A 19,202-nucleotide genomic window follows, 5' to 3' on the forward strand; every position below is an offset into this window, starting at 1 on the left:
TAAACAGAAATTCTTTTGAGAAACTTGATTCTGAAGAAAAGGGATAAGACATGGTGGTATCTGAGATGAATGTTTTGTTTTGTTTTGTTTTGCTTTAATAGAAAAGAGTTTAAGTTGATCAGGAATCTCAACAGATTCCATATGGTCAAATCAATTTTGAAAAAGAAGAACAAAGTTCTCATACTTCCTGATTTCAAGACACAGCACAAAGACACAATAATCAAAACAGTGTGGCATTGTCAAAAGACAGAGCTAGAGACCACGGAACAGAGTACAGGCCTAGAAACACACTCTCCCGAGTATGGTCAAAGGGTCTTCAACAAGAGTGCTGAGACCACGCAATGAGGAAAGAACAGTCTCTTCAACAAATGGTGCTGGGAAAACCGGATATCCACATTCACAAGAGTGCAAATGGACCCTTATCTTACAGCATACACAAAAATTAACTCAAAGTGGATTAAAGACCTAGACTCACACCCAAAACGATAAAACTTCTTGAAGAAACCATAAGGGAAAAGCTTCATGACATTGGATTTGAAAATGATTTCTTAGATATGACTCTAAAAGCAAAAACAGACAAAAGTTTAAAACTTTTGTTCATCAGAGTACACAAGTAAGAGTGAAAAGGCAACCTACAGAGTGGGAGAGCATATTTGCAAATCATATATCTGACAAGGAGTTAATATCCAAAATATACTTTTAAAACTCTTAAAACTCAACAAAAAATTAACTCAAGTAACAAATGGGCTAAGGACTTGACTAGACATTCCTCCAAAGATGATACACAAATGGCCAACAAGCATATGAAAAGATGTTCAACATCACTAGTCTTTAGAAAAATGCATATTAAAATGCATTTTCTATGATGAATATCATAGAAATGAGATATCATCTCATACCTACAGAATAGCAACTATCAGAAAAAATAAATAAATAAAGTGTTGGTGAAGCTATGGAGAAACTAGGACCCTTGTGCACTGCTGAAGGCACTGTAATATGGTGACCTGTGGAAAACAGTATAGAGGTTCCTCAAAAAATTCAAAATAGAACGACCATCTAATCAGCAATCCCATTCGTGGGTATATAGCTAAAATAAAGCACTGTCTCCAAGAAGCATCTGTACATCCATGCTCACCACAGTATCACAATAGCCAAGAGAAGGAAGCAACACACACGTTCATCAATGGATGAACAGATAAGCAAAATGTGGGACATCCATCCAGTGGAATACTACTGAGATTTAAAAAGGAACACAATCCTGTCACATGCTACAACATGGACGAACTGTGAGGACACTATGCTGAGTAAAGCAGGCTAGTCACAGAAGGGCAGATACTGCATGGCTCCATTTACATGAGGTAGCTAAAGAAGTCAAGCTCACAGAAGCAGAGAGTACAATGGTGGCTGCCAGCGGCTGGGGACAGAGGTAGGGGAGCTGCTGTTTAAGTGTATAGAGTTTCAGTTTTGCAAAATGAAAAAGTTCTGAAGATATTTCACAACAATGTGAATATACTAAATGCCACCAAACTGTACAGTTAAAAATGTGTTAAAATGTAATTTTTGGATTTTTTTGTTACAATAAAAATTGTTTAATTTAAAAATTTAAAGTTTATTGGAAAGGTCCATTTGACAGAAAGGATAAATTTAATTATATCTAAAAAAGCAGGTATCTGTGCCAAAAACTCTTTCTAAGCATTATATATATATTAACTTAATTCTTATAATAAACATATGAGTTAGATATTTTTATCTCCATTTTATAGTTACATGAACTCTGGCACAGACAGGTGAAGTAACTTCCCCAAAGTAGCTGATAAAGCCAAGACATGATACCGAGAAAAGTGGAACAGCTTGTGCTTTCCGCCAGCATGCTGTACCTAAGAGAAGGAATAAAATCATGTGGGATTTTGAGAAGGCCAGAGGGGATGGGATCAAAATCTATGCCAGAGGATTCTAAACTTTTCCAAATCATGGCATCCTTTCTGTCTCTGAATTTTTTTTTTAATTTTGGCTTTTTTAAAATTTGTTTTTTATTGAAGGATAATTGCTATACAGAATTTTGTTGCTTTCTGTCAAACCTCAACATGAATCAGACATAGGTATACATATATCCCCTCCCTTTTGAACCTCCCTCCCAATCCCACCCCTCTAGGTTGATACAGAGCCCCTGTTTGAGTTTCCTGAGCCATACAGCAAATTCCTGTTGGCTATCTATTTTACATGTGGCAGTGTAACTTTCCATGTTACTCTTTCCATACATCTCACCCTCTCCTCCCCTCTCCCCATGTCCATAAGTCTATTCTCTAAGTCTGTTTCTCCACTGCTGCCCTGTAAATAAATTCTTCAGTACCATTTTTCTATACTCCATATATGTGTTAGAATACGGTATTTATCTGACTTACTTCACTCTGTATAATAGGTACTAGGTTCATCCACCTCATCAGAACTGACTCAAATGTGTTCCTTTTTATGGTTGAGTAATATTCCAGTGTGTATATACCACAACTTCTTTATCCATTCATCTGTCGATGGACAAGTCTAGGTTGCTTTCATGTTCTAGCTATTGTAAATAGTGCTGTAATCAACAATGAGATACATGTGTCTTTTCCAATTTTTGTTTTCTCAGGGTATTTGCCTAGGAGTAGGACTACTGGGTCATACTGGTGGTTTCATTTCTAGTTTTTTAAGGAATCTCCATACCATCTTTCATAGTGGCTGTATCAATTTACATTCCCACCAGCAGTGCAAGAGTGTTCCCTTTTCTCCACACCCTCTCCAGCATATATTGTTTGTAGACTTTTTGATGAGGGCCATTCTGACCAGTGTGAGGTGAAATCTCATTGTGGTTTTGATTTGCATTTCTCTAATAATGAGTGATGTTGAGCATCTTTTCATGTGCTTGTTAGCCATCTGTATGTCTTTGGAGAAATGTCTATTTAGGTCTTTTCCACACTTTTTGATTTGGTTGTTTTTCTGGCATTGAGTTGCATGAGCTGCTTGTATATTTTGGAAATTTATCCTTTGTCAGTTGTTTCATTTGCTATTATTTTCTCCCAATCTGAGGATTGTCTTTTCACCTTGCTTATAGTTTCCTTTGCTGTGCGAAAGCTTTTAAGTTTAATCAGGTCCCACTTGTTTGCTTCTGTTTTTATTTCCGTTAATCTAGGGGGTGGGTCATAGGGATCTTGCTTTATGTCATTGAGTGTTCTGCCTATGTTTTCCTCTAAGAGTTTTATGGTTTCTGGTCTTAAATTGAGGTCTTTAATCCACTTTAAGTTTATCTTTGTGTATGGTGTTAAAGTTTTCTAATTTCATTCTTTTACATGTAGCTGTCCAGTTTTCCCAGCACCATTCATTGAAGAGGCTTCAGAAATTTTTATGGTGCCCTTGGTCCAAAAGAAATACCAGAATTTAAACAACTAAATAAGAATTTATGTCCCAACAACTTGGTAGTCATTTGAAAACGTAACACACAAAGAATCAAAGAAAAATACCTTTACTTAATCCCTAGGAGGTGTGCACTATTAGAATTTGGGCACCACATAAATTCTCAAACTCTGGAATCAGATTGGATACACTTAATCTTGTGTTCCATGCTAATTGTTGTGTGGTACTTGCTTTTTATCACAGTTTAGTTCAGTCACTCAGTTGTGTCCGACTCTTTGCAACCCCATGAATGGCAGCATACCAGGGCTCCCTGTCTATCACCAACTCCCAGAGTTTACCCAAACTCATATCCATTGAGTCGGTAATGCCATCTGGCCATCTCATCCTCTGTCATCCCCTTCTCCTCCTGCCTCCAATCTCTCCCAACATCAGGGCCTTTTCAAATGAGTTAGCTCTTCACATCAGGTGGCCAAAATATTAGAGATTCGGCTTCAACATCAGTCCATTCAATGAACACCCAGGACTGATTTCCTTCATGATGGACTGGCTGAATCTCCTTGTAGTCCAAGGGACTCTCAAGAATCTTCTCCAAAACCACAGTTCAAAAGCATCAATTCTTCTGCGCTCAGCTTTCTTTATAGTTCAACTCTCACATCCATACATGACTACTGGAAAAACCATAGCCTTGACTAGACAGACCTTTGTTGACAAAGTAATGCCTCTGCTTCTTAATATGCTATCTAGGTTGGGAATAACTTCCTTCCAAGGAGTAAGTGTCTTTTAATTACATGGCTGCGATCACCATCTGCAGTGATTTTGGAGCCCCCCAGAATAAAGTCAGCCACTGTTTCCCCATCTATTTGCCATGAAGTGATGGCACTGGAGGCCATGATTTTAGTTTTCTGAATGTTGAGCTTTAAACTAACTTTTCAACTCTCCTCTTTCGCTTTCATCAAGAGGCTCTTTAATTCTTCTGCACTTTCTGCCATAAGGGTGGTATCATCTGCATATCTGAGGTTATTGATATTTCTCCCGGCAATCTTGATTCCAGCTTGAGCTTCCTCCAGCCCAGCGTTTCTCATGATGTACTCTGCGTATAAATTAAATAAGCAGGGTGACAATATACAGCCTTGACGTACTCCTTTTCCTATTTAGAACCAGTCTGTTTTTCCATGTCCAGTTCTAACTTGCTTCCTGACTTGCATACAGGTTTCTCAAAAGGCAGGTCAGGTGTTCTGGTATTCCCATCTCTTTCAGAATTTTTCAGTTTGTTGTGATCCACACAAAGGCTCTGGCATAGCCAATAAAGCAGAAATAGATGTTTTTCTGAAACTCTCTTGCTTTTTCGATGATCCATCGGATTATGGTAATTTGATCTCTGGTTCCTCTGCCTTTTCTAAAACCAGCTTGAACATCAGGAAGTTCACGGTTCACATATTGCTGAACCCTGACTTGGAGAATGTTGAGCATTACTTTACTAGCGTGTGAGATGAGTGCAATTGTGTGGTAGTTTGAGCATTCTTTGGCATTGCCTTTCTTTGGGATTGGAATGCAAACTGACCTTTTCCAGTCCTGTGGCCACTGCTGAGTTTTCCAAATTTGATGGCATATTGAGTGGAGCACTTTCACAGCATCACCTTTTAGGATCTGAAATAGCTCAACTGGAATTCCATCACCTCCACTAGCTTTGTTCATAGTGACACTTCCTAAAGCCCACTTGACCTCACATTCCAGGATGTCTGGCTCTAGGTGAGTGTTCACACCATCATGATTATCTGGGTCATGAAGATCTTTTTTGTATAGTTCTTCTGTGTATTTCTGCCACCTCTTCCTAATATCTTCTGTTTCTGTTAGGTCCCTACCATTTCTATCCTTTATTGAGCCAATCTTTGCATGAAATATTCCCTTGGTATCTCTAATTTTCTTGAAAAGATCTCTAGTCTTTCCCATTCTACTGTTTTCCTCTATTTCTTTGCATTGATCACTGAGGAAGGCTTTTTTATCTCTCCTTGCTATTCTTTGGAACTCTGCATTCAAATGGTTATATCTTTCCCTTTCTCCTTTGCTTTGGCTTCTCCTCTTTTCACAGCTATTCATAAGGCCTCCTCAAGACAGCCACTTTGCTTTTTTGCATTTCTTTTTCTTGGGGATAGTCTTGATCCCTGTCTCCTGTACAATAACTTGAACCTCTGTCCATAGTTCATCAGGCACTCTGTCTATCAGAGCTAGTCCCTTAAATCTATTTCTCACTTCCACTGTATAATCATAAGGGATTTGATTTAGGTCATACCTGAATGATCTAGTGGTTTTCCCCACTTTCTTCAATTTAAGTCTGAATTTGGCAACAAGGAGTTCATGATCTGAGCCACAGTCAGCTCCTCATCTTGTTTTTGCTGACTGTATAGAGCTTCTCCAGCTTTGGCTGCAAAGAATATAATCAATCTGATTTCAGTATTGACCATCTGGTGATGTCCATGTGTAGAGTCTTCTCTTGTGCTGTTGGAAGAGGGTGTTTGCTATGACCGGTGCGTTCTCTTGGCAAAACTCTATTAATCTTTGCCCGCTTCATTCTGTATTCCAAGGCCAAATCTGCCTGTCACTTCAGGTGTTTTTTCACTTGCTACTTTGCATTCCAGTCCCCTATAATGAAAAGGACATCTTTTTTGGGTGTTAGTTCTAAAAGGTCTTGTAGGTCTTCATAGAACCGTTCAACTTCAGCTTCTTTAGTGTTACTGGTCGGGGCATAGACTTGGATTACCATGATATTGAATGGTTTGCTTTGGAAACAAACAGAGATCATTCTGTCATTTTTGAGACTGCATCCAAGTACTGCATTTTGCACTCTTTTGTTGACTATGATGGCTACTCTATTTCTTCTTTGGATTCCTGCCCACAGTAGTAGATATAATGGTTATCTGAGTTAAATTCACAGCAAGCTCTAAAAAGCCAGCTTCATACATATATGACACCCTCAAAAGGAATGTATTGTGTTCTAACGTTTAAAATCTGCTCTACCTGGAGCTACTTATGTGTGCAGTATCCAATAGAAGTCTTGTGTTTTTCTTGAAATTTTAAAATATCCTGCAGGATTCCTGTGAATTCACTATAATCCCCAGGGTGCCTCAGTGTACATACTGAGAACTGTGGGTCTAGGTGGAATGCTTGGCTTCAGACAGGACCAGGGATTGTTCTCCTATTATGGCAGAAGGAGGGATACAGATACTGAGAGATTACATGTGTTTGGCACACAGTGGTAACTGGGATCTCACAATTTAACCTAGGATTCTACTTAGACCAAGGAGAATACCAAATGATAGGTACTCCATTGTGAACAGTTGCTGTGGTCTTATATACAACACTATTTTATGAGAAGTATAGTTACAGCTGCTTTTAATTTCATAGTCACTTAAGTATATTGTATAAATACTATCTAGTAGTTTAATTTTTTTAACTTTATTTTGAAAAACAACAGGTATAAATCACAATTTGGCAAAAGCACTTGATGTGTTTTCTCTATCAGTTATTTTGGCATATATATAACATAATATTCTCAAATATCATGAATGTAAAGTTGATGGGCTCTCACACCCAATGTTAAATACTTACTTTATATGTATATTTCTAATTCGTACATTCCAAATTGTGCATCTAATACAAAGTTCTAAATCTGAAGTCATATTTTAAGTTTCTGTATAAAAACTCAGTACACGTACTCAAATATAATGCATTAAAAGTCTTCTCATTAGCTACCTATTGATATAAAATGTCACTCTCCTTATACAAGAGAGGCATTAGATTATTCAGAATTATTATTCAGATTTTGAACTCATTTAGATTTACACATATTTAATATTAACTATAAATGGACGTAAGTGCAAGTGTTAGCTGCTTAGTCGTGTCCAACTGTGACCCCATGGACGGTAGCCTGCCAGGTTCCTATGTCCGTGTGATTCTCCAGGCAAAAGTACTTCCCCTTCTCCAGGGGATCTTTTAGATCCAGGGATCAAACCCAGATCTCTTGCACTGCAGGCAGATTCTTTACCATCTGAGCCACCAGGGAAGCCCATAACTGGATATATGAAGGAAATTCATAGTCCTGAACTGGCTTTTCCTTTGTGGCAAAATAACTTGGCGCTTCCAAAAACATTAATATACTCAAATGCCAAAGGCGGAGGCAGGGAATTATGACTTTCTTTAAAAGAAATGTTTTTAAATGAAAACAATTAATAAAAGAGAAGAAAAAGACCATTTATGAAAAGAATAGGAAGGAAATATTGATTGATAATACAAAGATAAATTGTTAAGAAGATCAAAATTTTCTTTCTGTCATAATCAGGTTACAAAACTGAGCTCATATATTACTATTTAAGAGTAAATAGTTAATGTAAATGTAAATTATCATAGGTCATTAAACTTTGGATTCAGTCAGTCAAGATACACTGTAAATTTTCCATTTATTGTGGAAAGGAATAATTTTTCTTTTGCCTAAGAAAGTAATTATTAGGGCATGATATTAAGATTACTCAGGTACAGTATTGTGTTTATACAAAAATATAGGTATACACTCTTGATGGCCATGCATCACTCAGAGCTCCTTAAGGATGAACGAAGGCTGGGAGCACAGCTGACTGACAAAGTCCAAATGTTTCCCAGGTGGCTACTAGCCAATGACCGAGCATGTTGTGGTACTAGTCCAACAGGGGACTCCTCTAATGAGCAGGTTTGGTTAAGGAACTCTCCTGTGGCTGAAGCTTTCTGAGCAACATGCTGCAGTCTGAACCTCTTTATAATCCAGTCCCTTCTTCTCCTTCCTTAGGGTTCAGACCAGCATCACCATCAAAAGGATCTCCCGCCTAATTCCTTCCCATCTCCCCATCAATCACTTGCAGTTCTAGTACTATCCTGACATCTGCTTCACAAAAGCACACTGGGCATGTTTAAAAACTATTTCAATTGAAAAAATAACACACATAAATTGTTAAAATGTCAAAGAATACTTGGAATTAAAGCAGCTGTTAACTGTCTTTATTCCATCACAGCCTCTCAACCCATGCTCAAAAATAACCAACCAACTCTTGGTCATTTCTCCTGATTCTAGCATTGTACTTCCAAATATGTATGTCACTTAGAGTTGCATTCAGAAACCTCAAAAAAAAAAAAGTAACAGAAATCTTCTAAAAAGTCATTACTTAACCAAACAGAAGTTTTCTTTTCCTCACGGAACAAGAAAGATGGCGTTAGGCTATCCATGGGTAAAAAGACAGCTCCATGACATCTACAGGTACCAGGCACCTACTTTTCATCCCCTCTCCCTTTATTAAGTGGCTCTTGGTCAACATTACTCCAGCGATTAATTTTTCCTTTTCAGAACCAATTTTCCTACTCCTATTAGCTTACCAACAGAAAGAGAAGTTCTTTCTTACATCTAAAAGAGTAACAAAAACCTCTTTTAACCCCAACTCTCTCACAAGTACTATCCTATTTCTCCAATTTCCTTTATAAATTTATCTTTTCTAATGTTATAAACCCCTAATTTCTATCCTCCCATTTTCCTTAAATACATTCCAGTCAGGCTTCCACCCATACCATCTACTGAACCTGCTCTTATCTAGGTCACCAATGACCTCCCTGCTCCTTCTAATGGTCATCTCAGCCAACCTGTTACTGGTATGTTACATACCTCAAAAGCTTTCTTCCAGAAATCTCATTTCCAGGACACAACATTCCCTTCAGGTGCTCCACCTCTTTGGCTACTCTTTATTAGTCTCCTTTCTCCATCTCTCCTTTTCTCTCTCTCTCTCTCTCCAATCCCCAAAGCCGGAGGACCCCAGAACTCAGCAGTTCCGCCTCCTCTAGTTCTGTCTACATTCATTCCCTGGCATTCTTCACTGAATTCCTGGCTTTAATACCAACTGCACTGCTGTCTCCCAGATTTCTATCGCCAGCCCAAGCTTTTCTCTAAACTACAGATTCGTTTACCCAATTGTCTTCTCTACTTGAATATCTAATAGGCATTTCAAACACTGATGTCCAAAACTGAACTCTTGATATTCCCCTCAATAATGCCTCTTCTCAATCTTCACCAACTCAGTGAATGTCCCTTCTTCTAATTGCTCAGGAATTTTTATTCTCCACATTTGACCATCAGCAGAATCTGGCCACTTCTCACCACTTAACTGCTCCATCCAGTCAAAACCACGGTTATGTCTCACCTGGACTATGGCAACAGCCTTATAATTGATGGCCCTGATTTGTCCTTTGCTTCCTTCAATTTGTTCCCATCAAAAGTGCCAGTTACCCAGTTAAAAAGTATATCAGATCGAGTCCCTTCTGTGCTCAAAACCCCTCAAGACTTTCTTATCAAACTTAAGAGTAAAAGCCACGTTCTTTCAAAGGCCTGGAAAGCCCTATGTAGCTACAGTCTCATTTCCTCTCCAATCTCAATTCCTACTACTCTTCTCCTTGCTCATCCCACTCCAGTCACATTGACTCTGCTGTTCTTCAAAACATGCCACATATATTCCCATCTCAGCGCCTCTGGAATCCTCTTCTCCAAATACCTTCTGTGGCTTGCTCCTTTGTTTTAATCACATGGTATCTTTCTTGGTCACCAGATATCAGGCCCATCCTGCCCTACCATCTCCCACACATACTTCCTATTTTTCTTGCTATCTTTTTCTCTAACAGTTTTTATTACTTTCTTATATACTTAAAATTCTCCAAGCCAGGCTTCAGCAATACATGAACCGTGAAATTCCAGGTGTTCAAGCTGATTTTAGAAAAGGCAGAGGAACCAGAGATCAAATTGCCAACATCCACTGGATCATCGCAAAAGCAAGAGAGTTCCAGAAAAACATCTATTTCTGCTTTCTTGACTATGCCAAAGCCTTTGACTGTGTGGATCACAATAAACTGTGGAAAATTCTGAAAGAGATGGGAATACCAGACCACCTGACCTGCCTCTTGAGAAACCTGTATGCAGGTCAGGAAGCAATAGTTAGAACTGGACATGAAACAACAGACTGGTTCCAAATAGGAAAAGGAGGACGTCAAGGCTGCATATTGTCACCCTGCTTATTTAACTTCTATGCAGAGTACATCATGAGAAACACTGGGCTGGATGAAGCTCAAGCTGGAATCAAGATTGCAGGGAGAAATATCAATAACCTCAGATATGCAGATGACACCACCCTTATGGCAGAAAGTGAAGAAGAACTAAAGAGCCTCTTGGTGAAAGTGAAAGAGGAGAGTGAAAAAGGTAGCTTAAAGCTCAACATTCAGAAAACTAAGATCATGGCATCCCGTCCCATCATTTCATGGCAAATAGATGGGGAAACAGTGGAAACAGTGTCAGACTTTATTTTTCTGGGCTCCAAAATCACTGCAGATGGTGACTGCAGCCATGAAATTAAAAGACGCTTACTCCTGGGAAGGAAAGTTATGACCAACCTAGACAGCATATTAAAAAACAGAGACAATTACTTTGTCAACAAAGGTCCGTCTAGTCAAGGCTATGGTTTTTCCAGTGGTGATGTATGGATGTGAGAGTTGGACTGTGAAGAAAGCTGAGCACCAAAGAATTGATGCTTTTGAACTGTGGTATTGGAGAAGACTCTTGAGAGTCCCCTGGACTGTGAGGAGATCCAACCAGTCCATCCTAAAGGAGATCAGTCCTGGGTGTTCATTGGAAGGACTGATGTTGAAGCTGAAACTCTAATACTTTGGCCACCTGATGCGAAGAGCTGACTCATTTGAAAAGACCCCGATGCTTGGAAAGATTGAGGGCAGGAGGAGAAGGGGACGACAGAGGATGAGATGGCTGGATGGCATCACTGACTCAATGGACGTGAATCTGAGTGAACTCCAGGAGTTGGTGATGGACAGGGAGGCCTGGCGTGCTGCGGTTCATGGGGTCACAAAGAGTCAGACACGACTGAGTGACTGAATTATATACTCAAGATGTTACTTGTCTATCTTTTCTTGATTGTCTGCCCTATTACAACTTAAGCTATAGGGGAATAGGAATAATGGTCATTTTCATATGTTTCATTATTCACTGGTATCGCCAGCAATGAGAATTCTATCTGGCATACTTTAGGCACTAAATATATATATGCCTTGAATCAAAGAATGGTCAAAAGCAGGCCCCTTCAGGCATATTTCAGATCCAGACTCGAAGAGCACAAGTTGAAAAGGCACATCCCTGTTGAGTCTAGGATAATACATACGTATAGTAAGTACATGTATTTTATATGTAAAAATACACTTAAAGAATGCAATATTTGTACAATATTTTGCTTTTCTGTAAGCTGTTAGTGGGTCAGTGGGTGGACATTTTATTGTTAACATCTTAAAGACTAACTTCTGAGTATGTTCCATAGCACACGTGAGAACTTCTCACACCGAAAATGAGCAGCAGAGGAATTTCAAATGTCTCAGCCTGTTGAAGACATATTTTTGGATGGGGCAGTGGTCTGTGGAAAATGATACCTCTAATTTGAATGTCCTACTCTGCCCTCATAGGAGGCAGTGAATGGCAGGCTTCTGTGGAGACTGGAAGTCCCAGGCAACAGAAAAAGTCGGTAAAACGTGCAATCTTTCTTTAAAATTCTGATATTTTGCTCATTATAAGTCTTTAGGGGGAGCATTAATTCTGATTTTAAAACACTGCACAGAAGTGTTACTTTTAAAAAAGAAAGCTTTCTTGTAAATCCTACCAGCGACATCTGCTTTCTGTGGCCAAAAGTGCCTTTCTAGGGCCACCTCTCGTTTGAGAAGCAACAGGGAAGCTAAGTACTTTAAGTTGGTCATTTTGCCACTCTGAACAATAGGGTCGGTTCATAAGACAAATGGATACTGGACAAGCAGCTAGCAATGTCTTTCACATATGTTATTTCTTGCATTAATCATTACTTACTGATTTTTATCAGTAATATTATCCTATATATTTATCTCTTATTAAATGTTACTATTATTAATTCTCCTAGATCACATCAGATATCAGATCTATCAGTTCCTTTTCTTCCCTCCCTCCAACATCGCTATGAGAACCTTCTGTATCCTGCCCTAATTTGGACCAGCTGCTCTCTAGGCCTAAGGCACCGTCATCCCAAGATTTCTCTTCACTTCTCTCCTGTGTAAGTTTCTCTATTTCCTGGATCCTAAGAATCTTGTTTCTTGGTTCATTCTGTTGCTTTAGAGAAGCATATCTTCCAATAACTTCCTGAGAAAAAAATGCATGGCAGGTAGGCAAGATTTTTTGAGCACTAACTAGCCTGAAAATGTCCTTGCTCGAATGCCAATTTGGAATTCTAGAAATAGAATTCTAGGCTAAAGATCACTTCACTTCAGAGTTTTGATTCCACAGTCTTCTGACTCTTTGTGTTGCTACTGAGAAGTCATGTCTGATTCCCATTCTTTTGTATGTACTTTGTTTTACTCTTTTTACTGTGAAAACTTTTTGGATCTTCTCTTTAATTTTGGTTTTCTAAAATTCACAAAATATACCTTGATATTAATCTTTTTCAACCACTGGGTCCTTTCAAACTGGAAACAAACATCCTCCAGTTCTGGGAAATTTTCTTCTATCACTTTTTTTGTTTGTTTCTTCCCTTCTATTTTCTATCATGAGTAGGATATTGGACCTTCTGACCTGCTACTCTAATTTTTCTATTTTATATTGCCTACTGTTCACTCAGAGAAGGCAATGGCACCCCACTCCAGTACTCTTGCCTGGAAAATCCCATGGATGGAGGAGCCTGGCAGGCTGCAGTCCATGGGGTCGCTAAGAGTCAGGCAAGACTGAGCAATTTCACTTTCACTTTTCACTTTCATGCATTGGAGAAGGAAATGGCAACCCACTCCAGTGTTCTTGCCTGGAAAATCCCAGGGATGGCGGAGCCTGGTGGGCTGCCGTCTATGGGGTCGCACAGAGTCAGACACGACTGAAGCGACTTAGAGAAAGAGAGAGAGAGACTGTTCACTACTATGTTCTTTTGCCACTCTGTTCTGCATTATAGGGATATTTTACTAATAATTTTATCTTTCGGTTCTTCTATTAGTTTTTCTATCTATGCTGTTATATTTTTCATTTGCAACAGCTCCTTTCCTTTTCCTTGAGTATTCATCTTTCAAATAGCAACCAATTCTTGTTTCAAAAATTCAAGAACTTCTCTTATTTCTCTGTGGGAATTAACTTTTCCCTGAATTTAGTTCTGTCTATAGAACCATAATGGAACAACCGACTGATTCAAAATTGGGAAAGAAGTACAAAAAGGCTGTACACTGTCACCCTGTTTATTTAACTTATATTTGGAGTACATCATGCGAAAGGCCGGGCTGGATGAATCACAAACTGGAATCAAGATTGCCAGGAGAAACATCAACAACCTCAGATATACAGATGATTCCACTCAAATGACAGAAAGTAAAGAGGAACTAAAAGCCTCTTAATGAGGGTGAAAGAGGAGAGAGAAAAAGTTGGCTTAAAACTCAACATTCAGAAAACTAAGATCATGGCATCTGGTCCCATTACTTCATGGCAAATAGATGGGGAAACAATGGAAACAGTGACAGACTTTTATTTTGGGGGGCTCCAAAATGACTGCAGATTGTGACTGCAGCCATGAAATTAAAAGACACTAGCTCCTTTGAAGCAAGGTTATGACCAACCTAGACAGCATATTAAAAAGCAGAGACAGTACCATGCCCACAAAGGTCCGTCCAGTCAAAGTTATGGTTTTTCCAGTAGTCATGTATGGATGTGAGAGTTGGACTATAAAGAAAGCTGAGTGCCGAAGAATTGATGCTTTTGAATTGTGGTGTTGGAGGAGACTCTTGAGAATCCCTTGGACTGCAAGGAGATCCAACCAGTCTATCCTAAAGGAAATCAGTCCTCAGTATTCAATGGAAAGGACTGATGTTGAAGCTGAAACTCCAATACTTTGGCCGCCTGATGCAAAGAACTGACTCCTTGGAAAACACCCTGATGCTGGGAAAGATTGAAGGCAGGAGGAGAAGGGGATGACAGAAGATGAGATGGTTGGATGGCATCACCGACTCAATGGACATGAGTTTGAGAAAGCTCCAGGAGTTGGTGATGGACAGGGAAGCCTGGCATGCTGGCTTGCATGCCATGGGGTCGCAAAGAGTTGGACATGACTGAGCAACTGAACTGAACTGGGAGTAATAATCTACTTTGTTAGAGAAGGATCCTCTAAGTTACAGTGAGATATAGGCCTCAGTGTTGGAGGAGGGAAGGAGCTGGGGAAGATCTCACCATTCCAGATACAGACTCTTAACTTAATCTCTGTTATTTTCAGCCTGAGCATCTTACTTCTACTCTGTGCTTAGCATCTTCAAGTCCAAAAACCCTCTAGTTTGTTGTTTTCAGAAAATAATTATCCCGTTTCATTTGCCCTTTGTACAAACCACCTCTGGTTTTCATGTTTTAGCCTACATCCCAACTGTCAGGTTAATCTCTGTGCTTTTTCTAAATTCTTACTTTTTAAAAAAAGTATTTATTTTTCATTGAAGGATAATTGCTTTACAGTATTGTGTTGATTTCTACCAAACATCAACATGTAAATTCTTACTATCTTTTTAACTTAGTATCACACAACTCAACACTCACTAACATCCTAGTGATTTTATGTATCTCTTTTCCTTGACTAGATTATGCTGAGAACTCAGCTCACACTTTATACACATTTTTATTGCCTCCCACAATGGTGGCACTAAAGTGCCTGTCAGTAAATACTGTGTGATGGGTTTTTTAATAAATAAAATGCTATTACTAATAATTGTAACTTAAACCCATGCTTTGTCAATTATTGTATTATGACAAAACCAAAACTGGTTTTCATACAAGTTGTTGAAATGAAAGATCAGGTAATGATACTATACATTCTACAACTAAGGAAGTCATGATTAAATGAGCTCCATAAGGCCACAGTTCATCTGTGATAGGCTTGGAAAATAATTTCTACTTTTACATAGCCTGTCAAGTAATTCACTATAAGAATTTAAAAAGAAAACTATCTTTTCTTGGAATTTTAAAATTGTATCTGGAAATGTCAAATAAATACAGAAAGAAATCAGGGTAAAGATGACTATATCATACTTTTATAGTTAAATGTATATATATGATTTAAACAATTTAATCTAAAATCAATATACATGAAGCTAAATCTATCTTAATGATTATATTGCTTTTAACAACTTATGTAGTAATCTGAAAACATGAATGTGACTTAAAGAACAATTTAAGGAATTAAAAATTTCACCTCAGCAGTGTACAATAGTATTTTAATGCTGAAACTATTATTCCCTAAGAATAGTTTGGAAAATGGATTAAGAAATTCAAAGCAGGAAATTATTAAGCATTTTCTCAAAATAATTTTAGGAGACCATAAAAACAATGAGAAATATATGTGATAGCTAGTAAAACTACAACTCTAAATTATGTCTCACTTTTTATTCATTTCAAACTAGGATTAGGTACAGTCTGAAAAACCCACTTCAAAAGACAATTTCATAAAGAACGTATGTATAAGTCTAGATTTATAAACTGTTCTGAATTTACAAGTAGAAGGAATTAGTTTTTAAATGGTACAATTTATGTGTCACTGAATCAACAACATGAACTTAGCTTTGATAATAATGATAACCTATTAAAAAAAAAAAAAAACATTCATCAGAGGGGAAAATCCAGGCTCAGATTGCATCTTCTGAAATTCTTTATGTTGTTGTAGATGCCTTGCTAAATCCTGAACAATTGAACCTTTTGAAGAAATAAGGATCCCTTGAAAAGAAGATAACCATGAGAAACCCTATACAGCCTAAAGTTGTCCCTTTCCTGGGGAAAAGGGGCAGGTGGGGCTAGAAGCTTTACATTGTTAAGGAGTGGCCACAGGCAGATTTAAGGAGTGGCCGCAATCAGAAACTGAAGGGTGTTCAGCTATGTTTAGCACCACGACACTGAGGAACTTTTCCCCACTTCTTTTAGAGAATATTATGTTGTGCTCAACTGCTGCCATTTTAGGGTTAAATACATGGAGAAATTATTCATAAAAATTAAAGCTCATGTTATCTTTAGAGTCACCACACTGGATAATGCACAAAAAAGGGGACCCCCTCGAGAGTCTGTAGAGATGGTTTGCTTATTTTCCAACTAACAAAAGGTTAAGGGGATCCTTCTGAAAATTTAGCTTGAGCATCAAATTTTTAATTTACTGTCCTACTAGAGATCTTTAAGAATAAGACAAACATATTTTCAGAAGACCTAGCTAATAGTCTTGTCTAGAAACTGAGGAAGTGGGTGGATAATGTTAGGAGGTCCTTCAAAGGCCCTAGAAGGAGAGGGTGGTATGATTTGAAACATATACATTACCATATGTAAAACAGATAACCAGTGTGAGTTTAATGGATGAGGCAGGGCACCCAAAGCTGGTGCTCTGTGACAATCTGAAGGGATAGGATGCGGAGGTGGGTGGGAGGGGGTTTAGGATGGAGGGGACACATATATACCTATGGCCGATTCTACTGATGTATGACAAAAACCATCACGATATTGTAAAGTAATTATCCTCCAATTAAAATAAATAAATAAATTAAAAAAAATAGGCCCTAACGATGTGGAGACTAACCTGGACTTGTGGGCAGAGTAAAGGTCAAGTTATCTTGTTGAAATATATCACACCAAAGATGTGCTGATATTAAAAGGTTTATTTAAAGAATATTGTATCAATCATAGAAAGAAATTACAAAATATGACAGAACATAAAGATAAGTTCCATTGGAAGTGTTAAAAGCAGACTCATTGGTACAGCGGCCTAAGAAATCAGTATTATCAGGTTGCTGTAAATTACGATAGTAATTTTATATATATTCTATCATGCAAATTCATTTTCTGAGTTGAATTAGTTCAACGGTGAGGGATATCCCTCTTCATATTCTCCCATACAAATGTACACAAAAACCTGCTTATTAAATTAAAATACATTACCGTATATTTAAAATGTATTGCCTACTAGGATGCTCCACTGCATATTTTAAGATGCCTGACAAGTTCCAACTTACCTGTGCAATGGTAAGGGTGGAGGCCATGAGACACACCTCTTGCTATGGGTGGTAGGCTTGCCCTCCAGTCAAAGAATTTTGAACCAGCTTTTAAAGTGAGTAACGACATTGAGAAGTACAATTTGAGTTGTACTAAGTTTACAACTTTCTGGTACATATTTTGTATTCAAGTTTTAAAGTTTGATTAAAACTTTTATGAAAACAAATTATGAATTTTTAAATAATTTCATCCTTTTCAACCATATCCTAAGTTTATTTTAAGAAGTATTATGGTTCTAAAATATTAATTCAGCTTTGTAAACAGTCTCTGGAAAGTAGTAATTGTGATGGTTGAGGAGGTAACTAAAGTCACTTTTGTGAGTAAAAGGAGACTAGTTTAAACAAAAAATGAGGAAACATTAGAGTCCACTAAAATAAGAGTCTATACTCACTTAAATAGTAGATTAAGGTAAGTTTGTAATTACTACAAATTCAATGTTGTAAATTTATGGATAGAGCCACAGGTCTAAACTTCAAACAAGAGTAGTCAGACCTAAAATATATAAATCACATTGTAAACAAGTAAGAATTTGAGTTGATACAGGATATTGAATTGCATAAAATAGCTATAATTATGAGTAGTACTGATGTAACTTCAACTACATGTATGCGTAGAATATGACTAATGACTTTTTATCATAAGCAAGTAACATTTTTCCAGCAGATAGTATTTTTTAAGCCTATTGACACAGCTGAGACATTTGTCCATTATTTTGTGATCAATGGACAAGTGATTATTAGGTCCTGAATCTAGACCCATTCCACATGTACCTCACCTTGTCCAGGCTCTAATAGTGCTATCCCAAAGAACATTACATGGTGGAAATGCTCTGTAGTTATACCATCTACATGATAATACGTGGTGACTGAGCACTTCAAATGTGGGTAGTGCAACTGAGGAACTGAATTTTTAATTTTAACTAGTTTAAATTTACATTTAAATAGCCACAGGTGACTACTGGCTATCATATTAAACAGTGCAGCTTAGAGGATTCGAAAAGTAACAGCAAATGTCTTACGTTAGGTCTAATGCTAGTCTGCTTGTCAATTTCCATAAGCATGCTGTGCACAAATGCTTACAAAAGTGGTCAAAAAACTTTTTGTCCCACGGTGTCACCTTCATTCAAAAATATGACTAAATCTGTGACAAAAAATACCATCTGAAAAGATGGTTATTCGTGCTTATAGTGTCAGTACAACTATACTCATTAATGAGGCAGCCTGAGTCAATCAAATGTTAGTTCTAGAATGACTAGAATTCAAAGTATGAAATACCTGCTCCTGAAAAGTTTATGTCCATTACCTATCATAACACAAGAATACCAATTACTGCATAGCTTTCAGCTCCACTGGTTAAACACTGCGAAAGCATGTCAAGCCTTTTTACCTGACAGACATATTTGTTCTTCCATTTGCTCAGCACACACTGACTGTTTTGCATCAGCTCCTGAAGAAAACAGAAAAAGGGAGACTGCAGTTGGCTATACACATTGTCGTTATCAGTTAAAGTGCTTCTGATTCGCAAGCAAAAAAAAAAAAAAATATATATATATATATATATCTCTCTCTCTCAGCATGCCACACAAAGATGCAACTGTTTTGGAACTCCTCACTGGACAAAAGCAACACTATCATCACCAGGAGAGTTGATCCTTTATGAAAATTAAAGCTGTTGAAAGATGTTTTAAAACAGATTT

General features: G+C 37.8%; 1 protein-coding gene across 4 annotated transcripts in view; it reads right to left on the bottom strand.

The window, feature by feature from the left end:
- The window catches only part of WDPCP (WD repeat containing planar cell polarity effector), a 293,475-nt gene that overhangs the window by 164,359 nt on the left and 109,914 nt on the right, over positions 1-19,202 (bottom strand). For all 4 annotated transcript variants that reach the window (XM_027555613.1, XM_027555617.1, XM_027555616.1 and 1 more), the window contains exon 6: positions 18,893-18,952. In XM_027555613.1, coding sequence (XP_027411414.1) covers positions 18,893-18,952 — 60 coding nt within the window. The remainder of the gene's footprint in view (positions 1-18,892; positions 18,953-19,202) is intronic.

Source organism: Bos indicus x Bos taurus, chromosome 11 (genome assembly GCF_003369695.1).
Source record: "Bos indicus x Bos taurus breed Angus x Brahman F1 hybrid chromosome 11, Bos_hybrid_MaternalHap_v2.0, whole genome shotgun sequence".
Taxonomy (NCBI): domain Eukaryota; kingdom Metazoa; phylum Chordata; class Mammalia; order Artiodactyla; family Bovidae; genus Bos; species Bos indicus x Bos taurus.